Below are 22,837 nucleotides of genomic sequence, written 5' to 3'. Positions count from 1 at the left end.
CTGGTATGGTGTTGATGGAGTGGAGGAGATTTGAGCTGGACAGGGAACAGGGGAAAAGGTGGGGCCTGAGATGGTAGCAGAGGGGGCAGGGCCTGAGATGGTAACAGAGGGGGCAGGAACTGAGATGGTATCAGAGGGGGCAGGGCCTGAGATGGTAGCAGAGGGGGCAGGGCCTGAAATGGTAGCAGAGGGGGCAGGGCCTGAAATGGTAGCAGAGGGGGCAGGGCCTGAGATGGTAGCAGAGGGACCAGGGGATGAGATGGTAGCAGAGGGACCATGGCCTGAGATGGTAGCAGAGGGACCATGGCCTGAGATGGTAGCAGAGCGGCCAGGGGCTGAGATGATAGCAGAGGGGCCAGGGGCTGAGATGGTAGCAGAGGGGGCAGGGCCCGAGATGGTAGCAGAGGGACCAGGGGCTGAGATTGTAGCAGAGGGGGCAGGGCCCGCGATGATAGCAGAGGGACCAGGGGCTGAGATGGTAGCAGAGGGGGCAGGGCCTGAGATGGTAGCAGAGGGGGCAGGGCCCGAGATGATAGCAGAGGGACCAGGGGCTGAGATTGTAGCAGAGGGGGCAGGGCCCGCAATGATAGCAGAGGGACCAGGGGCTGACATGGTAGCAGAGGGACGAGGGGCTGAGATGGTAGCAGAGGGACCAGGGGATGAGATGGTAGCAGAGGGACCATGGCCTGAGATGGTAGCAGAGCGGCCAGGGGCTGAGATGATAGCAGAGGGGCCAGGGGCTGAGATGGTAGCAGAGGGGGCAGGGCCCGAGATGGTAGCAGAGGGACCAGGGGCTGAGATTGTAGCAGAGGGGGTAGGGCCCGCGATGATAGCAGAGGGACCAGGGGCTGAGATGGTAGCAGAGGGGGCAGGGCCTGAGATGGTAGCAGAGGGGGCAGGGCCCGAGATGATAGCAGAGGGGGCAGGGGATGAGATGGTAGCAGAGGGACCATGGCCTGAGATGGTAGCAGAGGGACCATGGCCTGAGATGGTAGCAGAGGGGGCAGGGCCCGAGATGGTAGCAGAGGGACCAGGGGCTGAGATTGTAGCAGAGGGGGCAGGGCCCGCGATGGTAGCAGAGGGACCAGGGGCTGAGATGGTAGCAGAGGGACGAGGGGCTGAGATGGTAGCAGAGGGACCAGGGGATGAGATGGTAGCAGAGGGACCATGGCCTGAGATGGTAGCAGAGCGGCCAGGGGCTGAGATGATAGCAGAGGGGCCAGGGGCTGAGATGGTAGCAGAGGGGGCAGGGCCCGAGATGGTAGCAGAGGGACCAGGGGCTGAGATTGTAGCAGAGGGGGTAGGGCCCGCGATGATAGCAGAGGGACCAGGGGCTGAGATGGTAGCAGAGGGGGCAGGGCCTGAGATGGTAGCAGAGGGGGCAGGGCCCGAGATGATAGCAGAGGGGGCAGGGGATGAGATGGTAGCAGAGGGACCATGGCCTGAGATGGTAGCAGAGGGACCATGGCCTGAGATGGTAGCAGAGGGGGCAGGGCCCGACATGGTAGCAGAGGGACCAGGGGCTGAGATTGTAGCAGAGGGGGCAGGGCCCGCGATGGTAGCAGAGGGACCAGGGGCTGAGATGGTAGCAGAGGGACCAGGGGATGAGATGGTAGCAGAGGGACCAGGGGCTGAGATGGTAGCAGAGGGACCAGGGGATGAGATGGTAGCAGAGGGACCAGGGGCTGAGATTGAGCAGAGGGGACGAGGGCCCGCGATGGTAGCAGAGGGACCAGGGGATGAGATGGTAGCAGAGGGAAAGTCTGGGACTGTGGTTGGCAGTAAAGCTGGCGTTTGGTTATGTGCTGTGGAAGAGACATAATACCCTGAAATTAATTAATAAACTATGTTAACATGCATGTAAAGGGACTTACAATTTAATTCAACTTTACATCCTAAACGATAGTTAGTATTGCCAAAGCTAGTCTACCCAAATCGGTTAACAACCCAGGGAAATGGCTAATAGATGTCCTTGTGAAACAAGGCGTATATAAACATATTGGCTCCATTTCTTTTGTCAGTGCAATGAAATGATGCCCTCACAGAACTCACCTCGTTTGGTTTGATGTAGACTGCTGATCTTCGCAGCACAGAACACGCTTTTATTGCAGAGGGACAAATAGAGGAGAGCTCCAGTACATGGATTCTTCTCTGTCGCCTTGCACACTTGTGAACTCGGATCGAATTTTGTTAATAAATTTACCTTCTGGCATGGACAGTGGCACCACAAATTTCTTTATGGATGAACCAGCTGAGGAAAGGAGAAAACCACAAAGATCAGAAATTGTTTAAAGGTTCTTTTACATCCTTTTATCAATTTCAAAAATGGAGTTACTTAAAACAACAGAGCTTGTTTATTGGAAATTATGTTGTATTGGCCTACTCATATGTAAGCTACTACTCACAGTGACAAATAATAGTTCTAAACGATTGTTAGTCTCAATTGGTAAACCATTTCATAATATTTGTCTGTAGAGACTTTATCTAAGTTAAGCGTCTTTCTCAGAAGAATCAGAAGGGATTTTATTCGCCATGAGTGTTTGCACAAACAAGGAATTTACTTTGGCAGGGAGGTGCATACATTAAAAATATAGGAATATTGAAACTTAAATATGTGGACTAACTATACAAAAGAAGCAAAGTCTAGCTAATACTAAGGGGATTAAAAAATAAAAATATAGTAGCCAATTTACAATTTAACTTAAAAATACCAAAAAATACAGATAGTGCAAACGATACAATAGTGCAAATGGTGGTTAGGTTGGTTAGGTTGGCAGACATTATAAGCAATCTTGTCTTTGTCCCTGCCTATTACTGTTCTCCCCCCTAACTTACACCTCTGAAAATATACTGTGTCTCTGCCATTTGGGAGAGCTGGCATCCTTATTGTTGTCATCCGCTGTCTGTCTGGTCCTGTCCTCCTGGCAGTGGCGGAACCAGACTTTTATATATGGGGTGGCCAAGGGGTGGCCAGGGCTACTTCAGGGGGTCCATTACATTACATTTACATTTATTCATTTAGCAGACGCTTTTATCCAAAGCGACTTCCAAGAGAGAGCTTTACAAAGTGCATAGGTCACTGATAATAACAACAAGATAGCCCCATAGCATTGCGGGTAGCCAAAAACAAGAAGTACATATTGTGAACAACCAAAAAATAAGTGCTAAAGGGAAGAAACCATAAGAGCATGTAGTTAAGCAAGTTACAATTAAACAACATGAATCTCTAAGTGCAAGTGTACCTGTAGGAAAGCAATAAAAATAGGATTAACTAAAATAGAATACAACAGTTTAAATCAGCTACCACTAACCAACAAGAGCAACAGTCTACAGACCAAGACTGAAAATGTGTGTGTAACCTTAGCCTGGCATCTAAGCAGTGTAAATTATTCATATGCATATATTGTGAACAACCAAAAAATAAGTGCTAAAGGGAAGAAACCATAAGAGCATGTAGTTAAGAAAGTTACAATTAAACAACATGAATCTCTAAGTGCAAGTGTACCTGTAGGAAAGCAATAAAAATAGGATTAACTAAAATAGAATACAACAGTTTAAATCAGCTACCACTAACCAACAAGAGCAACAGTCTACAGACCAAGACTGAAAATGTGTGTGTAACCTTAGCCTGGCATCTAAGCAGTGTAAATTATTCATATGCATATATTGTGAACAACCAAAAAATAAGTGCTAAAGGGAAGAAACCATAAGAGCATGTAGTTAAGAAAGTTACAATTAAACAACATGAATCTCTAAGTGCAAGTGTACCTGTAGGAAAGCAATAAAAATAGGATTAACTAAAATAGAATACAACAGTTTAAATCAGCTACCACTAACCAACAAGAGCAACAGTCTACAGACCAAGACTGAAAATGTGTGTGTAACCTTAGCCTGGCATCTAAGCAGTGTAAATTATTCATATGCATATATTGTGAACAACCAAAAAATAAGTGCTAAAGGGAAGAAACCATAAGAGCATGTAGTTAAGAAAGTTACAATTAAACAACATGAATCTCTAAGTGCAAGTGTACCTGTAGGAAAGCAATAAAAATAGGATTAACTAAAATAGAATACAACAGTTTAAATCAGCTACCACTAACCAACAAGAGCAACAGTCCACAGACCAAGACTGAAAATGTGTGTGTAACCTTAGCCTGGCATCTAAGCAGTGTAAATTATTCATATGATTGCTGATGAGAAATATAAATTAAAATTAACTTAAGCCTCAGTTCTTCAGTGTGGTCTAGTATGGTCCACTAGGGTTACTTTAATCAAATTATACATTTACTATGAATAGACTATGACTATTACTATGAATAGACGTCGGTGTCTCTACATCTGAATTGCAACTCATGTCTTTCTTACACACACTGTAGTGTAGGCTACTCACAAACTGGAGAGACTTTGGTCACACAGTTTTCATGAATACACTGTATAATCTGGGTCTAACCAGGTTCGATCCTTCTTTTACATTAAAACAAGGCCGTAGCCATGGAGTCAACACAAATATTTTTTTTAATGATAATTTCAGACAGCGTGGGCCTGTCGTAGCGTAGCACATTTATATTTTTATATCAATATATTGGGGGGGACATTTTGACCAGATTTGAATATTGGGGGGGGGATGTGTGGATATGTATTATGATTACGGCCTTGTTTAAAACATAACTTTTAGTGTATACTCACACAAAAAAATCCACAGCCATCAAAACAAGAACACTCAACAATCAACAACCAACATTTTAAAGTGAGGCTTAATCTGGGAAAAAAAACCTTTGTGTAGGTTTACATGTGTGGCCTACAAACACAGGCTAAACTTGGCATGTCACTGACTGACTAGTATGCTGCTCTGAGGTCTTGGGGTGGTGCAAGGACTGGGGTCTATTTCTACCTGATCCTGTTTGCTCAGCTTTTTGAAGAAGTCTGCTATCTCACCCTTTCTTTTAATGTTTGAAGTGAACACTAAGCAAAAATAACATGTAGGCTTACACATCCAATTACCCACATTTGAGTCCAATCTCAATCTTAAACATATCCCCATTATCTTCAATCAACTACTAGATCATGGCTAGCCTTACTCTGAAATACGTATTTCGAACAGGGTAGCTATCTGACTGCAGCGTTAATCTTTTCTAACGTTAATAAATTGATAAGGAATCTCATCAAGGAATCTTAGCAGTTAAAGTACAACAATAGTGTAGCGACCCACACCGAAAGACGTGTGTTTACGTTAGGCTGTTGGTTGTTTACCAGTATTCTTCGCGGGGTCCGACATGCCAATCAACCTGGTGTCTGCTAATCATGAGAATGCCCAGAATGTTCGGATGCCGGGCATCCTGGTGGTTGGAGAAGGGGTATGGAGGGGGGTTGGAGCATTGGAAGTTAAGACCAGGTTATCTGTTCTTTCTGTTAGGTCTGGGTTTCACAAGAGACGGTTACTATTGTTTTGTGGGCTACCTCTCTTTTATTTAGCGTGGGCTAGGGCCAAATTGTGCCTGTGTACCGTGTGGTTAGTAAACATCAATTCAGGAACTTTATCTTATGCCTGGACGATTGTTCCTTTCTGACCTAGTCAAGTCATTACAATAGATTTCAAATGGCTAAATGATACTGTTGTTGTTTTAAAAGTGTGCTATATAAATGTAAATGAAAAAACGAAATTGAATCAACTAACTAGGCCTACAGCACAGTAGGAACTGCGCTAGCTAGGCCCTCTAAGGTAGTGCTAAGTGCTAAACAAACACAGAGCCATTTCTCTTATCTGTTATGGAACCAAATTGCCAATATCAGGGTTTTTCCTGCATAGAGAACATTTTGGCGCGCACCAAAGCTGTTTTCCCGAGCGCCAATGACAAATCCCGAGCGCCAAAGGCCAAAAAAAGTCGCGTGCAATGCATGTCAGCGAATATGTTCTCAACAGAGTATGTTTCAAGAAGGCTACAGCCGAACCCTCCTTCTGTTTTGATCAATAGTAATCGAGTTGATAAGCGTGTGTTCTTGTCTGATCAATACGCAACTGTGAGGTGAGAATCGACAGTGGCCACTAAACTGTCGTTCCGCTGCGAGGTCCAGCCCGACGTGCGCGAATACACCTGTACAAATCCAAATGAAATTTCCACTCAAAATCCTGGCAAAAGTTTGATTTACGATTTCAAACGCAGCCTCCATTGGTGTTCTTAACCTGGAATGATAATATAGGCCCTATAGTGCAGTGTTTCTTCTATGGCAACATTTCTTCCGCCACGCAGGGCTGCCAACTTTTCCAAAAACCTTGGCGTGAGATTTGGTAACTTTAAATCAATCTGGTGATTACATAAACGCTAAAATCAAATTCTCTCAAATGAGCAAATCTGAAAATAAAGACCGTTCAACATGTGTCTATTTTTCACATGGTGCCAGACAGATGATTTTCATGGAACGTTCTTGTTGGTATGTTGGAAGAAGCAACCATTGTCCATGTACTAAACTGCCTTTCTCAATGTTTGCCTCTTCCATAACACCAAATACAATTGAATGTGTAATTTGACTTGTGCTTACAGAGGCGGCGGCACGGTTTTTGTGATGGAGGGGCGAGATTTTTTTGCCCCGCAAAAAAATGAAATCTAGACCCTCTGAAACGCTATTTCCTGCATTTTAGGGGGCAGAATTTCATTATACACTTAGCTACTTTTCTCTTACGTTCTCTGGAGAAGAATGTGTGATTGTCGCGAAAATAAACTCACCCATGCATGTGACACTGAGGACAGCAAGTGCTTTAACAATTATCTTGTTTTCGTTTTCAGATTCGACTTGTAAAATCATGGTATGGGCTACAGTTTGATGGACACAATTTTTTGCGTTGCGTTTGTTTACAGTTTCGTCGTTCATAATTCGGTTCTGCTCGTTTTTGATTTGTTATGTTTACCGTGATGCCGATAACAAAGCCTTCTACTAACATGTTCCTGTTCTTTAATGTTTCTAACACATTTGACTAGATCAGGGGTGTCAAACAGGGCGTCCAGCTCGGCGGCCCGTTGGATGTCTTGGCAAAGTTTGAAAATTACAGAAATACATACATTTCATTTCTATAAAAGTAACTGCTATTCAGAATCCAAATGTCTATTAAGAATATGGAGGTTTATGAGTACAAACGTTTTGTAATTTTTTTAATCGATCCAGTAATTGCTTCAAAAACAGCGTAAATGCGATGTCTGCTCCGGAGGCAGAAGCGCTCATTGCCACAGGCAGCAGTGCTTGCTGCGCGCTTTGCGACGCGTTTGACGTCATACATATTCACCAGTATTAGCTCAGCCTCGCATACATATTCATATATAAATTTGAACGTAAATAGAAACTGATAATATAAACAAGATTTCCAATTGAATAAACTTGTAAGTATATACGTACTATGGAGCCCATAAAGTACGGAACCCCTAAAGGGACATGAAAAAAAAAATTGTGTGCGCACGAGAAAGGTACATGAAAAAAAAGAAAAATAATAGGTTTTATCTAGGGGCTTAGCCCCCCCAAAAGTGGGAACCTAGATTCGCCCCTGGCATGCGGTATCCACCAGATACTTAACCGTGATAACGAGAAGGTTTCTCGTGCGCACCAGAAAGTATCTTGTGCGTACCAGATTTATTTTCTTCAGGTCTCTTTAGGGGCTCCGTAGTTTTCAGTGGTTGTTTATTTACTTTAGGTTTTATTATTAAGAGGGAAGTTCTGGGAGGATTATTTCTGTAAACTGTAGAGCACTAGCCAAGATTTGGGATTTCATTCACTGCCCTTTAAAGTTCCAGGGCTTGCAAGGCCTTATAATTGATTATGATTTGACGATTACTGCTGCCCTGTGCTTATTACCTGACCTGTGGTTTAATTGCTTGCAGTAGTTAGACCTGTATATTGTTTATTTTTTTTGAGACAATAAGTTATTAAATAATTAGCCTATAATGTATACATTGCAAAGGCATGCGATTTTAATGCAGTTAGCCTGTACGTAGGGTGGGTTACTCGCACAGGTCGAAAACAACAGCCTTCTGATCCTAGGCTGTCCTGAACGGACCAAATTTTCACATGCCTACAGCCTTCAAAAGACAACTACTAAAAACCATGTATCAACTATGTATCAACATCAAAAGAAATGTTCTCACCATCAAATCCTTTTTTAAGATAGGAAATACTCTTATTGTTTCACTCAATGAAATAAATGAAACAATAAAACATAATAATCCCCCACATACTATGGACTATTCTGTTTTCAGACCTGTCCAACCTATACATGTATTGGTATAACATTTCTGCTATTAAATGTACATAATGCTGGGATAGAAGGGGAGAAATGTATGCGGGGGGATTTCATGGCAGGCCTTGTTTTCCATTTGATGTAAATGCAATGCACCACCTGCTAACTTTGACTAGTTAGCCTGAAACTTACATGCCTGAAACTTACTCTGGTTACTCAAACTAGTCCCCTCAGTGTAGAGTGAGAATTATTTGATGCTGGGATATACACAACAGACAATAGAGGCAGTGCATTTCATGGCAGGCTTGTTGTATTCCTTCTTGCCACGAAATGCAGCCCCTGCTAACTCTGACTAGGAAAGTTTCACATGCCTGAAACTTACTCTGGTTACTCATACTAGTCCCCTCAGTGTACAGTGAGAATCATTTGATGCTGGGATATACAGAACAGACATTAGAGGGGGGTGAATTTCATGGCAGGCTTAATGCACCCCCTGCTAACTCTGACTAAGAAAGTGTCACATGCCTGAAACTTACTCTGTTTACTCATACTAGTCCCTTCAGTGTATAGTAAGAATCGTTTGCTGGGACATACAGAACAGACAATAGAGGCGGTGCATTTCATGGCAGGCTTGTTGTATTTTTTCTTGCCATGAATGCATCCCCTGCTAACTCTGACTAGGAAAGTGTTACATGCCTGAAACTTACTGTGTTTACATGTACTAGCCCCATCTTGTTCAATGCACACACTCACCAAACTCACTCATGTAGGTAATCCCAAAATATAAAAGAAGCCTTTGTTCAACAAAATTATTATTTTTAATGTAAATAAACCAGCCTTACAATGATTAATGCCAAAACAAATTAAATAACATTTAAAAAAAAATTTTTTTACTAGGGCTGTCAAAAAATATTTAGTCACGATTAATCGCATTATTTCATATGATCACAATTAATCGCAAACATATTCAATCTATTTAATCTGTTAAAATGTTACCCCACTTAATGTTTTTTTTTTTTTTTTATAACATTAAGGGTGTACTGGGTGATGTTAGTTTCCTCCAGGATCACAATGACTCTTATTGAGAGACTTGTTGCTCTTGTAGGTTAGTTATTACGAAGTAACTCTTGTACTCGCTGTGAAATATTTTACTGTTGATTGTTCTTCTACAGGTACAGTCTTGCACTTTTTGTGGTTCATGTTGTTTTAATTTGTAACGTGTATAACTGCATGCTCTTATGGTTCTTCCCTTTGGCACTTGTTTAGTTTTTTCACAATGTATGCTTCATGTTTTGGCTGCTTGCAATGTTTGGGACTAGCTTGTTGTTATGATCAGTGACCTATGCTCTTTTGTAAAGCTCTCTCTTGGAAGTCGCTTTGGATAAAAGCGTCTGCTAAATCCATAAATGTAAACGTAAATGTGTACTTAAAAACTTCAAATAGGCCTACCTGGATGATAATGTCCATATAACAAGTTCAGATGGAACACAACTTAAATTGTGAGGGAGTTTTATTCACTCACAAACTATACTGCTGTATGATAAACATCCACAAAATGTAACTTGTTCTGGAAATTAAAATACATTTAAGACATGTTGTCTCATAGCCTACTATGATATCCTGCTCCATGATATTCAAATCTCACTCAAACATACTTCAGATACTTAAGCAACCACAGATTGACCTTAATATTGAACAATACAGTTTCTATTTTGTTGAACTCAGTCAGCTGCTCGCTTCTTTTGTGAGTGTTGTCTGCCATATATTACCAAGCGAACGCTGCTGCTGCTACTGCTACCGCTGCTAACGCTGCTGCTGCTACCGCTGCTGCTGCTGCCGCTGCTACCGCTACCGCTGCTAACGCTGCTGCTGCTAGCTGTGTGCTTTGCTTGCATCTGATAGTTTAGGCTGGAAGTAAACTCAGCCTGACAATCAGTACACACTGCCTTAGTTTTGTCAACCGAACCGTGTCGCAACTTTTTGAAATGGAACTTCCCATCTAAAAGAACTCTCTCAGCTACCATCGACGGTCAAATTCATGTGACGACAGTTGATTCCAAGGGTAAAAAAGAAACCTGCGTCAAAGGCACTATTTATTTTTTGTTGCGTTAAAGTGAGATTGCGCGTTAACTTTGACAGCCCTAATTTTTACACAAAAGTCAAAGGAAGTGACTTGAAAATAGATAAATAATAATTAAACTTTGTTTAACACATTAACTAATATATAACAATAGAGACAAATTAACAAATGACAACAAATTACGTATTTTTGGGGATTATGTGCACGCAAGGCACGATTAGTCCTCCTGCACTGTAGGCCTCTGCACGCACTCATGGTGGTACCATCTCTCACAGATGTCACAGCAGATCTTAGAAAAAAATGAATAATGCAAGTCCTCTTCTTTTTTTTTGGCAACATCACTTCTATTAAACTGAGTGTTTAGTAATAATCGTACTGTTTCTGATTTAGTCATGCTTGTAATAATGAAATACAACTTTGTAATGATCACAGCAATCAAATCAATCTTGAAGTCTAAAAACTGCAAAATATGTCATGATTTTTAAAAAGACATTACCCATAGTGGCTCATCCTTCTCCTCCATCCCACAGTAGTGGCACAGGTTGAGATTGTCTGTTAAGACAAACAGTATTCATAAATATTCCAACAAATATGCTAAAAGTAAAATAACACATTTTGCATGATACTACTTCACTGGCTGTTTACATGTCCAAGACCTTGGAGATTGACAACAATCAGCCAAAACAATAACACACCAGTTTCTCGGAGGAGGGCAGTGGCTACATCTAGCCTCAGGTTGTTCACTGCCTTCTGTGTGGTTTTGATGTCCATTGCCTCTCCCCTAATTATTTTCTCAGCAAACTAAAGAGAACATGATTATTAGATCAGCATGATCATATAAATACATAGTCTACCAAAATGACAAGATCCATGTTTTTACAAAACCAGAATTAGATTACACTGGAAAATCCTAAACCACAAAATTAAAGGTCCATAACAGTACATACTCAAACATTCATAAATACATCAGTGTTTCCGCTATGTTGATTTTTCCGTGGCGGCCCATGACTTTGAGGTTGACAAAAATGTTTCAGTAATGTATAGTACAGTACATTCACCTTTAAGGCAAGGACACCACACGATGTGTTGTCTTGCTGACGTGCATGAGGAAGGGTGCTGCATGTCCATCGAGAAACATTGCAGCCATTCTCCCACATGAATGCCCTTAAGTATAAAAATATTGCTTGTGAAAACGGTTGCACAATCCTTGATTGAACATGACATTGTACGACTTCTTTCTGTCTGACACTATGGTGTTCGTATTTTTGTACAATAAAACTCCATTTGAATGTATTTACCTGGTTGTGTCCAGGCACCTCTTTATGTTCTTTTGAGATTCCCCCACGGGATCCATGAAAAGGCATCTCTTTTCTTGTGGGTACCAGACCTATTGTACATTGGAAAATAATATGATTTAAGCCCAACTCACTGTATCTCTTATAACTGAAAATGTGCAACTCTGAGAGACTGTATGCATAAAAAAATGTATACTTCATCATTTACATTTTAAAGGTAGGTTAACTGTAAAGAAGACAGGGCCTACACAGCCGCTCATACAGAGCTTGAAAAATCAAGTTTCACACTCTACACACTGTATTTACTCTCACCGTCAACATCCAGTGGTGGTGCGCATTCACCATTCCCACAATCAGTTGGTGTGCCATTGGATCTATCTGGAAATGGGAAGACGTTATGAAAGTAAGGGCTTTACTTGAGAAATAACTATCATATGCATAACAATCCAGTACATACCCAAAGTCTTGACAGATTCCCTTCCCATATTGCAGTCATTGCAAAGCTGTCGATGACAGCAGCTGCGTCTGCATTGCGCCTGTTGCAGTTCCGCACGAGCATTGTCAAGTACGCATTGATTGCCTATGAAAGATTGAAAATGACAGAATAAAGTAATCATATGTGAGAAATATGCAGTTCCATATTTACTAACACATTGTACCTATTGTATTTATACAACATTGAATATGAGTCATTGGATGATCTTGAAGGTCACTGTATTGCATTATAACGCATTAGAACATTTGTTAATAGACAACTAATTATTGTTAAAATGCATCTAGTTCATAACTGATCACAGAGGAAAGTAATGTATCTGTTTTTATAAAATATTGACAAGATAATACCTCACTCTCAAGCTCTTGGTTGGGACCAATCCTCGCAATGTCCCGAGAATACAGCTTGTACGGCCCAATCTTTGAGAGGATCACATGTGTGTCTTTCCCTGCCCAGGCGTCCTGCACATCTGCAGAAATTCAACATCAAATCATTTAACCATTTTTGTAACCATGAACATTTTTGTATAATAATAATAATTTACTTATGGAACATATCAATTCCAATAAATCTTTTCTACATGATTCCAAGGTTATCAATTGTCTTCCCATCTACTTAGGCCTTTGGGTTTTGTTCATGTTTAACAATTGCTTACAGGCCAGTCACAAGACTTATGTTCATATAAGTAAGTAGGGTAATGCAAATCAATACATTTTTCAATTGTAGTTGCTGAAGCTGGTGTAGCTTTTGCTGGTGCTGGGGTGGCTGCTGGTGTTGGTGCTGGAGCGAATTGATTGACTGAGGACCGTGTCTGACCTTGGATTTCTGTTATGGTGTAAGGGCCGAGGAAGTTGGCATCGAGCTTGCCACCCTTCCTCTGCTGGCTCCTTATGTTCTGCCTCCAAACCTGGTCTCCATCTTTAAAATTGGGTTTGTGAGCACCTGACTTCAGACTCCGGCGAGTGCGCTCATGCTGCTTTGAAACACTGTCTGCAACAATGTCCTTGATGTCATCAAAATACTTTATGCCAACCGACACAGCCTCCTCTGCCACAACAGCCTCAACACTGTTGTCTAACTGTGAACAAAAATGATGATGTTATTTCAGTCAAACTTCATGATCTTCATCATTGTGCATGTCAGAAAAGGTAGCAGTAGTGTATCATCATTTTTTGTGAGAGAAAATGTAGTTTGCATAGAATTGCATTGACATTACTTTGCATTTACAAAACTGACATTACATTGAAATCTGTCATTTTGAATCATGAATTCACCAACCAAGTAGTGCTCTGGCACCTCTGAAGGGTAGCGAGCCTCTCTCCCAAACATGAGGAAGTAGGGGGAAAATTTGCAGGTAACCTGTCTCTTTGTTCTGAGACCAAACATCACAGCATCCAAATACTGATCCCAGGAATCTGTTCTTTTGACAACCAGTTTGCTGAGTGCTCTGAAAAGTAAACACATTCACATTTGTATTCACAAATGGCATATTTTGAAACAACGTATTTATTGTATTATAATCAATACAAGATTGTTCATGTGCAATAAGTATATTTATGCCACAAATTTAGAACCAATCAAGCTACATTTTCTTTACCTTTGAATTGTCCCATTCATCCTCTCCACCAATCCATTTGTTTGTGGATGGTAAGGAGAGCAAAGGCTTCGTTCAATGCCAAGCTTGGCACGCACGTCCTTGTTTATCTGTAAATATAAAGTACACATAAGTTACAGACATTGAAATATGGATTTGATAAACTTTTTTAATTGTAAGATGAAAATAGGATCCTTAAAATGGGATGTAATTTTACAGGATATATAGCATTTTAACTCTACCACAGAAGTGTATAAAAATCTGAAATTTTAACACATTCAAATTAATTGGTTAAAGTGTTAGGGTAAAGGTATCCAAAATTACCGCATTCACAAACTCCCTTCCTTGATCCGTAAGGATCCGTTTTGGAACCTCGAATTGGTGGAAAAACTTGATTATGCACTCTGTCACTTCAGCTGGACTTTTTGTTTTCAGTGGATAGGCCTGTGGCCATGTTGTCAGGTAGTCTATCATTACACATATGTATTGATGTCCGTCCTTAGTTTCTGTTAATTTCCCTATTAGATCCATCCCAACAAGTTCGAATGGCTGTGTGACCTCAAAAAAGCAGAACAAATCATTTTAGAATAGGAGCAACATCCCTTTGGTCTTATGTTTCATTCATTTCATTCATGTGGACTTGCCTGGCAAACCACACATTCTGACACCTGTATAACACGTACATGAAAAGGTTAGCCATCGGCTGACAAATGTTTGCCGAATGACAATTCATACATTCATAAATCAACATATTGAAGAACAGTAAAAAGAGTACAGGTGTTTATCTGTTTACATGTAAGTTTACAGGTTCATGTGTAGTGTGCTTAAGCCCACCATACAAATCTAAGGGGGGCAGATCTGTCACTAACAGACATATTTAGCAAACTCTTACGGTAGAGCAGGGGAGTCAGATGGCTGAGCGGACTAGTAATCTGAAGGTTGCCAGATCAATTCCCAGCTGTGCAAAATGACGTTGTGTCCTTGGGCAAGGCCCTTCACCCTACTTGCCTTGGGGGGAATGTCCCTGTACTTACTGTAAGTCGCTCTGGATAAGAGCGTCTGCTAAATGGCTAAATGTAAATATTTAAAACGTATTTAAGATAAGATAATAATTCATAATAATTCGATTTTTTATAATTATTTTTAGGGGTGCTGAGATTAAATTTAGGTGTGTTTGAGCACCCCTGAGAAGAGCCTTAATGTGCCACTGATGCGACTAAAAGTGCAAATAGAAGAGTGACAGAAAATAGCAATTAAGCTCAATATAACTTATTTGGTGGTAAAGAAAGAAAGAAGACAGAGAGATAGAGTCGATCTTTCTAATTCTGTCTAATTTCTTGCTCTTTTTTTGCACTTCTGTATTTGAACTTTTGGTTGGATGAAAATTGCACTATATTGTACTGCACTTGTACTGTTCAATGACAATACACTTGAATGTCATTTAATGTAGGTGACATTTAACTCTGTATAACTTGAGTCATCTATCAACTCAGCCTAAAACTTCCCTCCGTATGCCTGCACCTCGTCCATTTATTGTACAGCGGGACAAATGATCCCTTAGCCTCTCAGCGTGAGAAATACAAGGTGTTGCGTGAGATCATGTGAACTGATCGAAATGCGCCAGTCTCACGGCGAATGCGTGAGATTTGAGCACTGAAATATATACCTATGATAATCCTTTATTACCTAAATTAAATATAATTCCTGTCATAATGGAATGGGAATGCCTGTATTCCGCACGTGCATAAATGGTTGGGGTTGTTTTTCCTCCTGTCAGCAAGACAATAAATAATATATCTTCAGTCTTTCTGTCTAAATGTTGTGAATCATCCGTATGATTTGCTGTATATACTATGTAGGATATATATATATATATAAATATATCAGAAGGTTGCCGGATCGATTCCCTGCCGTGACAAATTACGTTGTGTCCTTGGGCAAGGCACTTCACCCTACTTGCCTCGGGGGGAATGTCCCTGTACTTACTGTAAGTCGCTCTGGATAAGAGCATCTGCTAAATGACTAAATGTAAATATATATATAACATTTTTTGAGAAGTGTGTCCGACCAAATCCGATTACTGGGGGCCTAGGAAACAATTGTGTGAGAAATACTGTGTGGAAAGTTCGTAAAGTGGATGTTGTATAAATTTGAAGCTAGCTATCTATGAGTACTCTGAGAAGCTTTCTTGAATAATGTTGAAAATGCCACTCACCTTTGACATCATTTTTCGAAGCCTTTCGGCGAATTTCGTTTTTGTTAGCTTTGGAAATTCCAGAGGAATACTTGCCCTTTACCTTACACTCCTGTTTGTACAGACTGGGATCCATTTTCTGATGGAAATGTTGATGGATTTTTTTTGATATATGTAGGCCTCTGCATTTGCAGTTGTCTGAAATGCAATGCTGACACAAATTAATGAAAACTTAACTCAAGTTAGTCTTCGACAGACGCTCCCAAATTGTAGATGGGGAAAACAAAGCGTCATTGTACCTTTTAGACCATGTGATGATTCTTAAACTGTTACAGATTTGTAAACAGCCTATTTGGAACTCAACATATGTTTATTACATAGGAAAGTATATAATGAAAACAAATGTAGTCTGTATGTAGGCTCATCATTCTTGCTTTATGCTTTATTATAACGATGCTCTTGTTGGCAAAGTTACATTTCTGTGAATAACAGACACTGTAGATATTTAATGAAATTAGATCATTTACACCTGTTATTAATTGCAATGCAGTTGCAGTCCCGGGTTACCCGCTGGCAGGTATATTGATTTTGGGACAATCTAGTGTATAATAAATACATGTGACTCCTTTTTGTGTTCTTTTCTTCGTTACTAATGTTTATTGAGGTAAATCTTCACAAAGTACTCGTGTTTATTTATTTATTGTCCTTTATAATGTTATTGATTTTTGATTTTTGTGAGAATGAGATAATTGAATGATTCTCAGAATTAAATGAGCTGTGGCAAGACTAACGTCAAGACGGCAAGAAGGAATACAACAAGCTTGCCATGAAATGCACCCCCCCTTGTCTGGTCTGTATATCCCAGCATCAAATGATTCTTAAACGTTGTTATTTGGTGAAGAACTTAGACTTTATTATTTCGACTAAAATTTTTCTCCACCTGCGTTGCTCCCCAGTCTTCCTCCATCTCTCACCCAGTGCTGCCGTTGTATGACTTAAGTGCACGGCCCCTCTGCCTCTGAGCTGTTGCCATGCGCTGTGGGGGTCCTTGTTTGGTCTGACTTCAGATGTTGGCCTGGGTGGGGACATCTCTTCACAGCGGTTTCTTAATTTTGTCATCAGGTTGTTTATTTCATACTGCATCCTTTGCAATGACTCTTCCGCATTTTTGATTTATGTTGTCCCACTCTTCCAGCGATTGCTCTGTGCCTTTTAGTTTGGGGCGTTTCCCTAATGAGCAATCTTTTGATTGTTGTATTGGGGGTGCTGCGCTAGTTTCTTTAGAATCAGAATCGGTTTTTAATCCCATGAAAGTTTTTTTTTTTTTTTTTGACAGGGAATTTGCTTTTGGCAGGAAAGTGCATACAGGAAAGTGCAAAGGAAAGTTACTGTTTAAATATGGGGGTGGCTCCAATGGTCATACTGGTGGGGCTCTGTCCCTATACTTCCTTTATTTCTGTCTCTGTAGGATTGGTTATTTAATCTTGGTTATTTAGTCTTAATCTCTTATTGCTCTGGTTTGTGGAAGAGGTGGTGTGAGGGAGGTGTGTGTGTATGTTGGAGGGAGGGAGAGGGAGAATTAGAATTGCATCACTATTATTTAGTATTACAGTAAAATGTATTGTAATGTCACACTGTCTTTAAACTGGATCTCTCAGGTCTTTGATTTGTTTAAAATAATCTTTTTGCTTCATTTTATAAACAATACTTTGCACAAATCCTTGTCCTGTTCCTCTGACTTTGGATTGCTGTTAGTGTTACACAGGCCTCTTATCTATTGTAGCTCAGTAAATCAAAACATAGCTCAGTGAGAAACAAAGCGAGGCAGAGAGACAAAGAGTGTGAGTGAGTGTGGGTGTGTGTGTGAGGATGTGTATGTGTGAGTTGCGAGAGTGTGTGTGTCTGTGTGTGTGTGAATGAATGAGAGTAGGAGAGTGTGTGCGGTGTGTGTGCGTGTGTGTGTGTGAGGGGTGTGTGTAGATGTGTGGTGTGTGAGAGGTGTGTGTGCGTGTGTCTGTGTGTGTGTATGAGAGTAAGAGTGTGTGCGTTGTGTGTGTGTGTGTGAGGGGTGTGTGTTGATGTGTGTGTATGTGTGTAGTGAGTTTGAGTGTTGTGTGTGTGTGAATGGGAGAGGGAGGTGGTGTGAGGGAGGTGTGTGTGTGTGTGGGGGGGGGGGGGGTAAGGAGGAGTAAGGAGTGAGGAGATAGGAGATAGGAGAGAGGAAAGAGGGAGAGCCTCAACTCCAGCTGGGGAGAGCAAGTCGGGTGTGGCTAAGTGAGTGGGTAAGAGAGAGAGAGAGAGAGTCCAGGGGTCCGAGAGCTGAGAGAGAAAAGTTGGCAGAGAGAAAACCCTCATACGACCTCCCGACACAAGCTGTCTCTGCTCCCAGCCCGAGTTTTGTTCAATCACCCACCCAGAGGCTTTTGACTGGTATAGCCTACCAGCCTCACAATTTAGGACACACAAAGGAATGAAACATTGGAATTGAACTATTCCCTGTCTTTATCTATAACTTTTTTTGTTTGGGGCAGAAAAAGTGTGGCTTTTTACTGATTTAAAAAAATGTAGGCTTCTTTCCCTGACAACCCCACTTTGTCTCCTGTTTTCTCCAGGTTCCTAGTGGTTTATTTCTCTGTCGAACCTTACGGACTCACAGAAATCTGCAGATATACAGGCTTTCCCCCCTTTTTTTATCCCCTGCTGCCCGTGCAGAAAGCAAGCAGCGCCAGTCCCTACCGGCCACGTCTACCACGGTTAAGTGGAGAGTGGTGTTCCAGGGGAGGTACACTAGCTTGCCTGCCGCCCAGTCCAGCAAATTAATCTAAATCTGTCTTTCCCTACTCTACCGTCTTCCCTACCTCGGTCTACGAGAGAGAGGTGAGAGTGGGGGAGAGAGAGAGAGACAGAGAGAGAAAGGGACAGAGAGAGAGTGGGAGAGAGAGAAAAAAAGAGGGAGAGAGTGAGAGGGAGAGAGAGGATGAGTGTGAGAGTGTGACTGCTGCGAGGGTGGGGGCAAAGTAGGAGGTTGACCACTCCAGTTTTGAGACAGCAGCCAGGCGCCCCCCGTGCTGGGCGTGTGGGAGAGTCCCCGGAGAGAGCGTAGGGGTTTGAAAATGTACTTGGTAACGATGTCACTAACTATCACACTGTCAAAGCTCTCGGTTGTATCTGACTACGGTTACGGGGCTTCTGGCAACTCGCTGCTGTTTCTAGTCATAGTATGAACCGTTCGGATGGTATGTCTAATCATAAACCCAAGGAACCCATGAAACATTGAAAATGAGCTCTCCTAGTTCACTCGAATTGAATTAGTTAAAAAAACTATTGCTTCTCCGATCACCTCAGGTTTATACGGATTTCGTTTTACATGAAACTTTTTGCCTAGCCTACGTCCGAAAAATAGCTACTCAGTGTATGGTTTTTACACTTTTTTCGCTCTTCATGGAAAATAATATTGCACAAGCTTTTTATTTGCAGTTGTTCAATGGTTTTGAATGTCACACTAATATTAAATCCTTAAGGGACAATAGGGGGGACGTTTGCCAATTGTTTAAATCAATTAGATGAGTTTGTTCCTTTTAATCCGCGTCCCCCCATAAACCTACGCCCATGTTTCATTGTCTCACTTGGCCAGTTGGACCTGTTTTTTGAAACCAGCCGGAGCAGCGGACACTAGCGGAGTTGTATACACTTTAGGCACTACGAGGGACTGCTAAACTGGGAATAAAACACCCTATCCCAACAGAGCTTCGAAAGCCGTTCCGTGGGTCCAGAGCTGGAGCTAAGTGGAAGGCTAAGCTAACAACACAGAGGATGAGATACAAGCTGGACAAGCTGGTCAGGAAGGCGGGCTCAGTGGTGGGGCAGTGCCTGGACTCACTGGGGACTGTGGTGGAAATACGGATGCGGGGCAAGCTCTTGGCCATCATGGGCAATGTCAATCACCCTCTGCACCATGTCCTGGCAGGACAGCAGCAGCCTCCGTAGCGGGCGGGTCAACACCCTACGTTCTCGGACTGAGCGTCTTAGGAGGTCCAGCTGTCATAAAACTCTAACTATATGACTCCACACTGTTTTGCACTATACATCTTATCTACACTGTACATAACCTTATTGTATTGTATATCTGTTTGTATTGTATCGTATTGTCTGTTGTCTGTATTGTTAATATGAGAGCTGTGCTGTGAGAGACAGAGCCGCCGGCACACGTGTGGTGAGCATGCATTTGCCCATCTACTTTTCAAAGTGGTAGGGCCCCGCCCCACCAGCGGAGTATTGAGCGCATTTTAATGTATCTACTATTAAAAACGAAAACAAAATGTTGCAACGGAAAAAAAAACGGTATTTCTTTTTGCACTTGAACAAGTTGTCAAAAATACTCATCTAAATTTCAGCCCGTTTACTCTGTTGACTATAACCACTTCAAACGCTGACTGCAAAAAGTGAATGCACCTGTCAGTCACAGTGATCTCCTAGCTACAGCCAACCCGGGCCCAGAGGCAGAGCATCGACCACCCCTCTCAACAGCTCATTACTGCTAACGCTATCGAGCATAGACTATATTAAAAAACGGGTCAGTACAGATGGTTCCCAAATTTTGCCCCACCACTTTTGGACCTGTGGTGCCACCTCTGGTGAGAGATACCTGAATTTCCCAACGGGATTTAAGTATCTATAGATAGATATGTACTTAAAGTCGTTTAGTATATATACTATCCTACTTTATGTATTCCCTTGATAAACTCTCTCAGGAGACCATCTATATCAAAATGAGAGCACACAATGGATCTCAAATGAGAGCACACAATGTAGCCTATCTCAAAGTGAGAGCACACAATGTATCTTTATTCTAACGCCAGCGCAGCGCAGTCAGTGCATGCCAAGCCAAGCCGGTAGCGAAAGACTAGTTAGGCAGATTATGGTTGAACGTAGCATTATTAATCATTCATCCTTTCCGCGCCGTGGCCAAGACATGCAACAAACATACAAACATGCAAGTATGTTTGCATCAAATCTTGTTTCAGTGCTCTGATAGTGTATTACTCTAATTAAAAGAAATAGGTTCTTTTGAAGGAATGACTATACCAATTTACCTGTCGCGGGTGGACTCACATTTTGGACACGCACAAAATGTAGCAAATATATATAAAATAAAATAAACTCTCCTTACCTTATACATTTTTGTGGCAGAAACGTTGTCCGAGTTGTGTGTCTCCCTGGCCTTGCCTATAGCGTCCTCCTTCTGATCGCTTGCCAACTTGTCGTGGTTAATATGTTCGACGTCTTTAACCAATTCTCAAAGTTTAAAAAATAGCACTGAAACTCAGCAAAGTGTTTTATTATAATTCAAAGCAACAAAGATTCCCAATAGAACGTGAGCAAGATCAGGATCACACTGAAGTATTTCTTCGGATATTTTTCTTATATATTTTCTATTTGTTTTTATAATGTTCTGCCATTGGTACAATATTTGTTGGTCACAGAATACATTATGCATTTTTACCTAGATGGTTGTCGTCCCAGGGGATTCAGATTGTAGGTGCACAGAAAGGTCACCCATTCTTGGTCCTACTTGACCTTGAAATCCATTTGCACCATAAATGAACCACATTAGATAACTGGGTTTTCTTTGAGAAAAACATATTTGCACTTTGGGGTTAATATCTTCTTCATTCGTGGTTTTACTAATCAGTCAACAGAGTAAAAAGAAAAAAAAGGTGATTAAGAGGTTCGTTTTAAAGATCCATAATCACTACCCATCTTCATAATTACAACAGTATGATGTTAATTCCACTTCACTACAACAATCAATATATCAAGTATATAAAATGTGTAATGCTTAATATTAAAACATATCCAAATGTGGTCAATTGCTTTAATTAAGAACAGATGAACTTCTGCAACAGGATGCTTCTAGGTTCATGTTGTTTAATTGTAACTTGGTTAATAAAAAAAATGTTTTTGGCAATAATTGTGGCTTGTCAAAGATTGACAAACTGAATTTCTGGGACACATCTGGGATTTTGCCTGTAGTACCACCCCTTAATTGAAAATGCTTAAAATACTTTATTTGTGTCACAGTGGGTCACAATGACTGAAGGGTCTCCATAACCCGAAGGTTACACAATGGTTATTAAGAACCCGCAGAGCATTTGCCATGGCAACTGTACTTCAAAGTCAATTACCTAAGGAATTCTCAATTGGCTGGCAAAAATTGTTACGATGTAGTTGTGCCACTAGTGGCAATCCAACAATATGTTGTATGTAGCCTAACGTGGGCTGGGAACGCTAGAGTAAGAGTTGACCAGCAGAAGGAGTTCGTATGTGAGCTGTGTAATGGACATCTAAATGTGAAGCCTGCATTAAAGCTGCATCTGGATCACTCATTTATGCATTTAGCAGACGCTTTTATCCAAAGCGACTTCTAAGAGAGAGCTTTACAAAAGAGCATAGGTCACTGATCATAACAACGAGATAGCCCCAAACACTCAAGCTAGAGTCATTGCATATGAACATAAAACATGGTGTCAGAAGTCTGAACCAGCACTAAGGGTCACTATCCAACCATGACAAAATGATAGAGAGACTGTTCAACACTTTTTTTTACTGTGTCTTCAACATGGGTGCATGGAGCAGCAAGAGGGAAGGTAATGAATTAAAACGGAATCTTAAATTCATGAATTGGACCAATGCAGACTTTACAGGCCGCTGAACAGATGCACACATAAGAGACACATGTCATACATCACAGTCGTGGGGATCACCCTCTGGAAACAGAACATTTTGAACATGTGAATTTGAGTCCTCTCCGGTGTTTCACAGAACCAAAGAAACCTTCACCTCCCTGCCATACTTCAATTCGCGTGTGAAGCAGAGATATCCTTAGATATGATGCCCTTCACGTCCAGTCACAATGACGGCTATGCTATCCCAGGTCAGACTGAAGATTCGTGCAATTAA

General features: G+C 41.4%; 1 protein-coding gene across 1 annotated transcript in view; it reads left to right on the top strand.

The window, feature by feature from the left end:
* Positions 1–22,837, top strand: part of LOC146237565 (D(5)-like dopamine receptor) — a 39,990-nt gene extending 17,153 nt beyond the window's left edge. Inside the window, exon 3 of the mRNA XM_084685076.1 lies at positions 22,680–22,837. Coding sequence (XP_084541202.1) covers positions 22,680–22,837 — 158 coding nt within the window. The remainder of the gene's footprint in view (positions 1–22,679) is intronic.

This window comes from Hypomesus nipponensis, chromosome 21 (genome assembly GCF_054491055.1).
Source record: "Hypomesus nipponensis isolate SF chromosome 21, ASM5449105v1, whole genome shotgun sequence".
Taxonomy (NCBI): domain Eukaryota; kingdom Metazoa; phylum Chordata; class Actinopteri; order Osmeriformes; family Osmeridae; genus Hypomesus; species Hypomesus nipponensis.
This window is presented reverse-complemented; position numbering and strand designations above follow the sequence as displayed.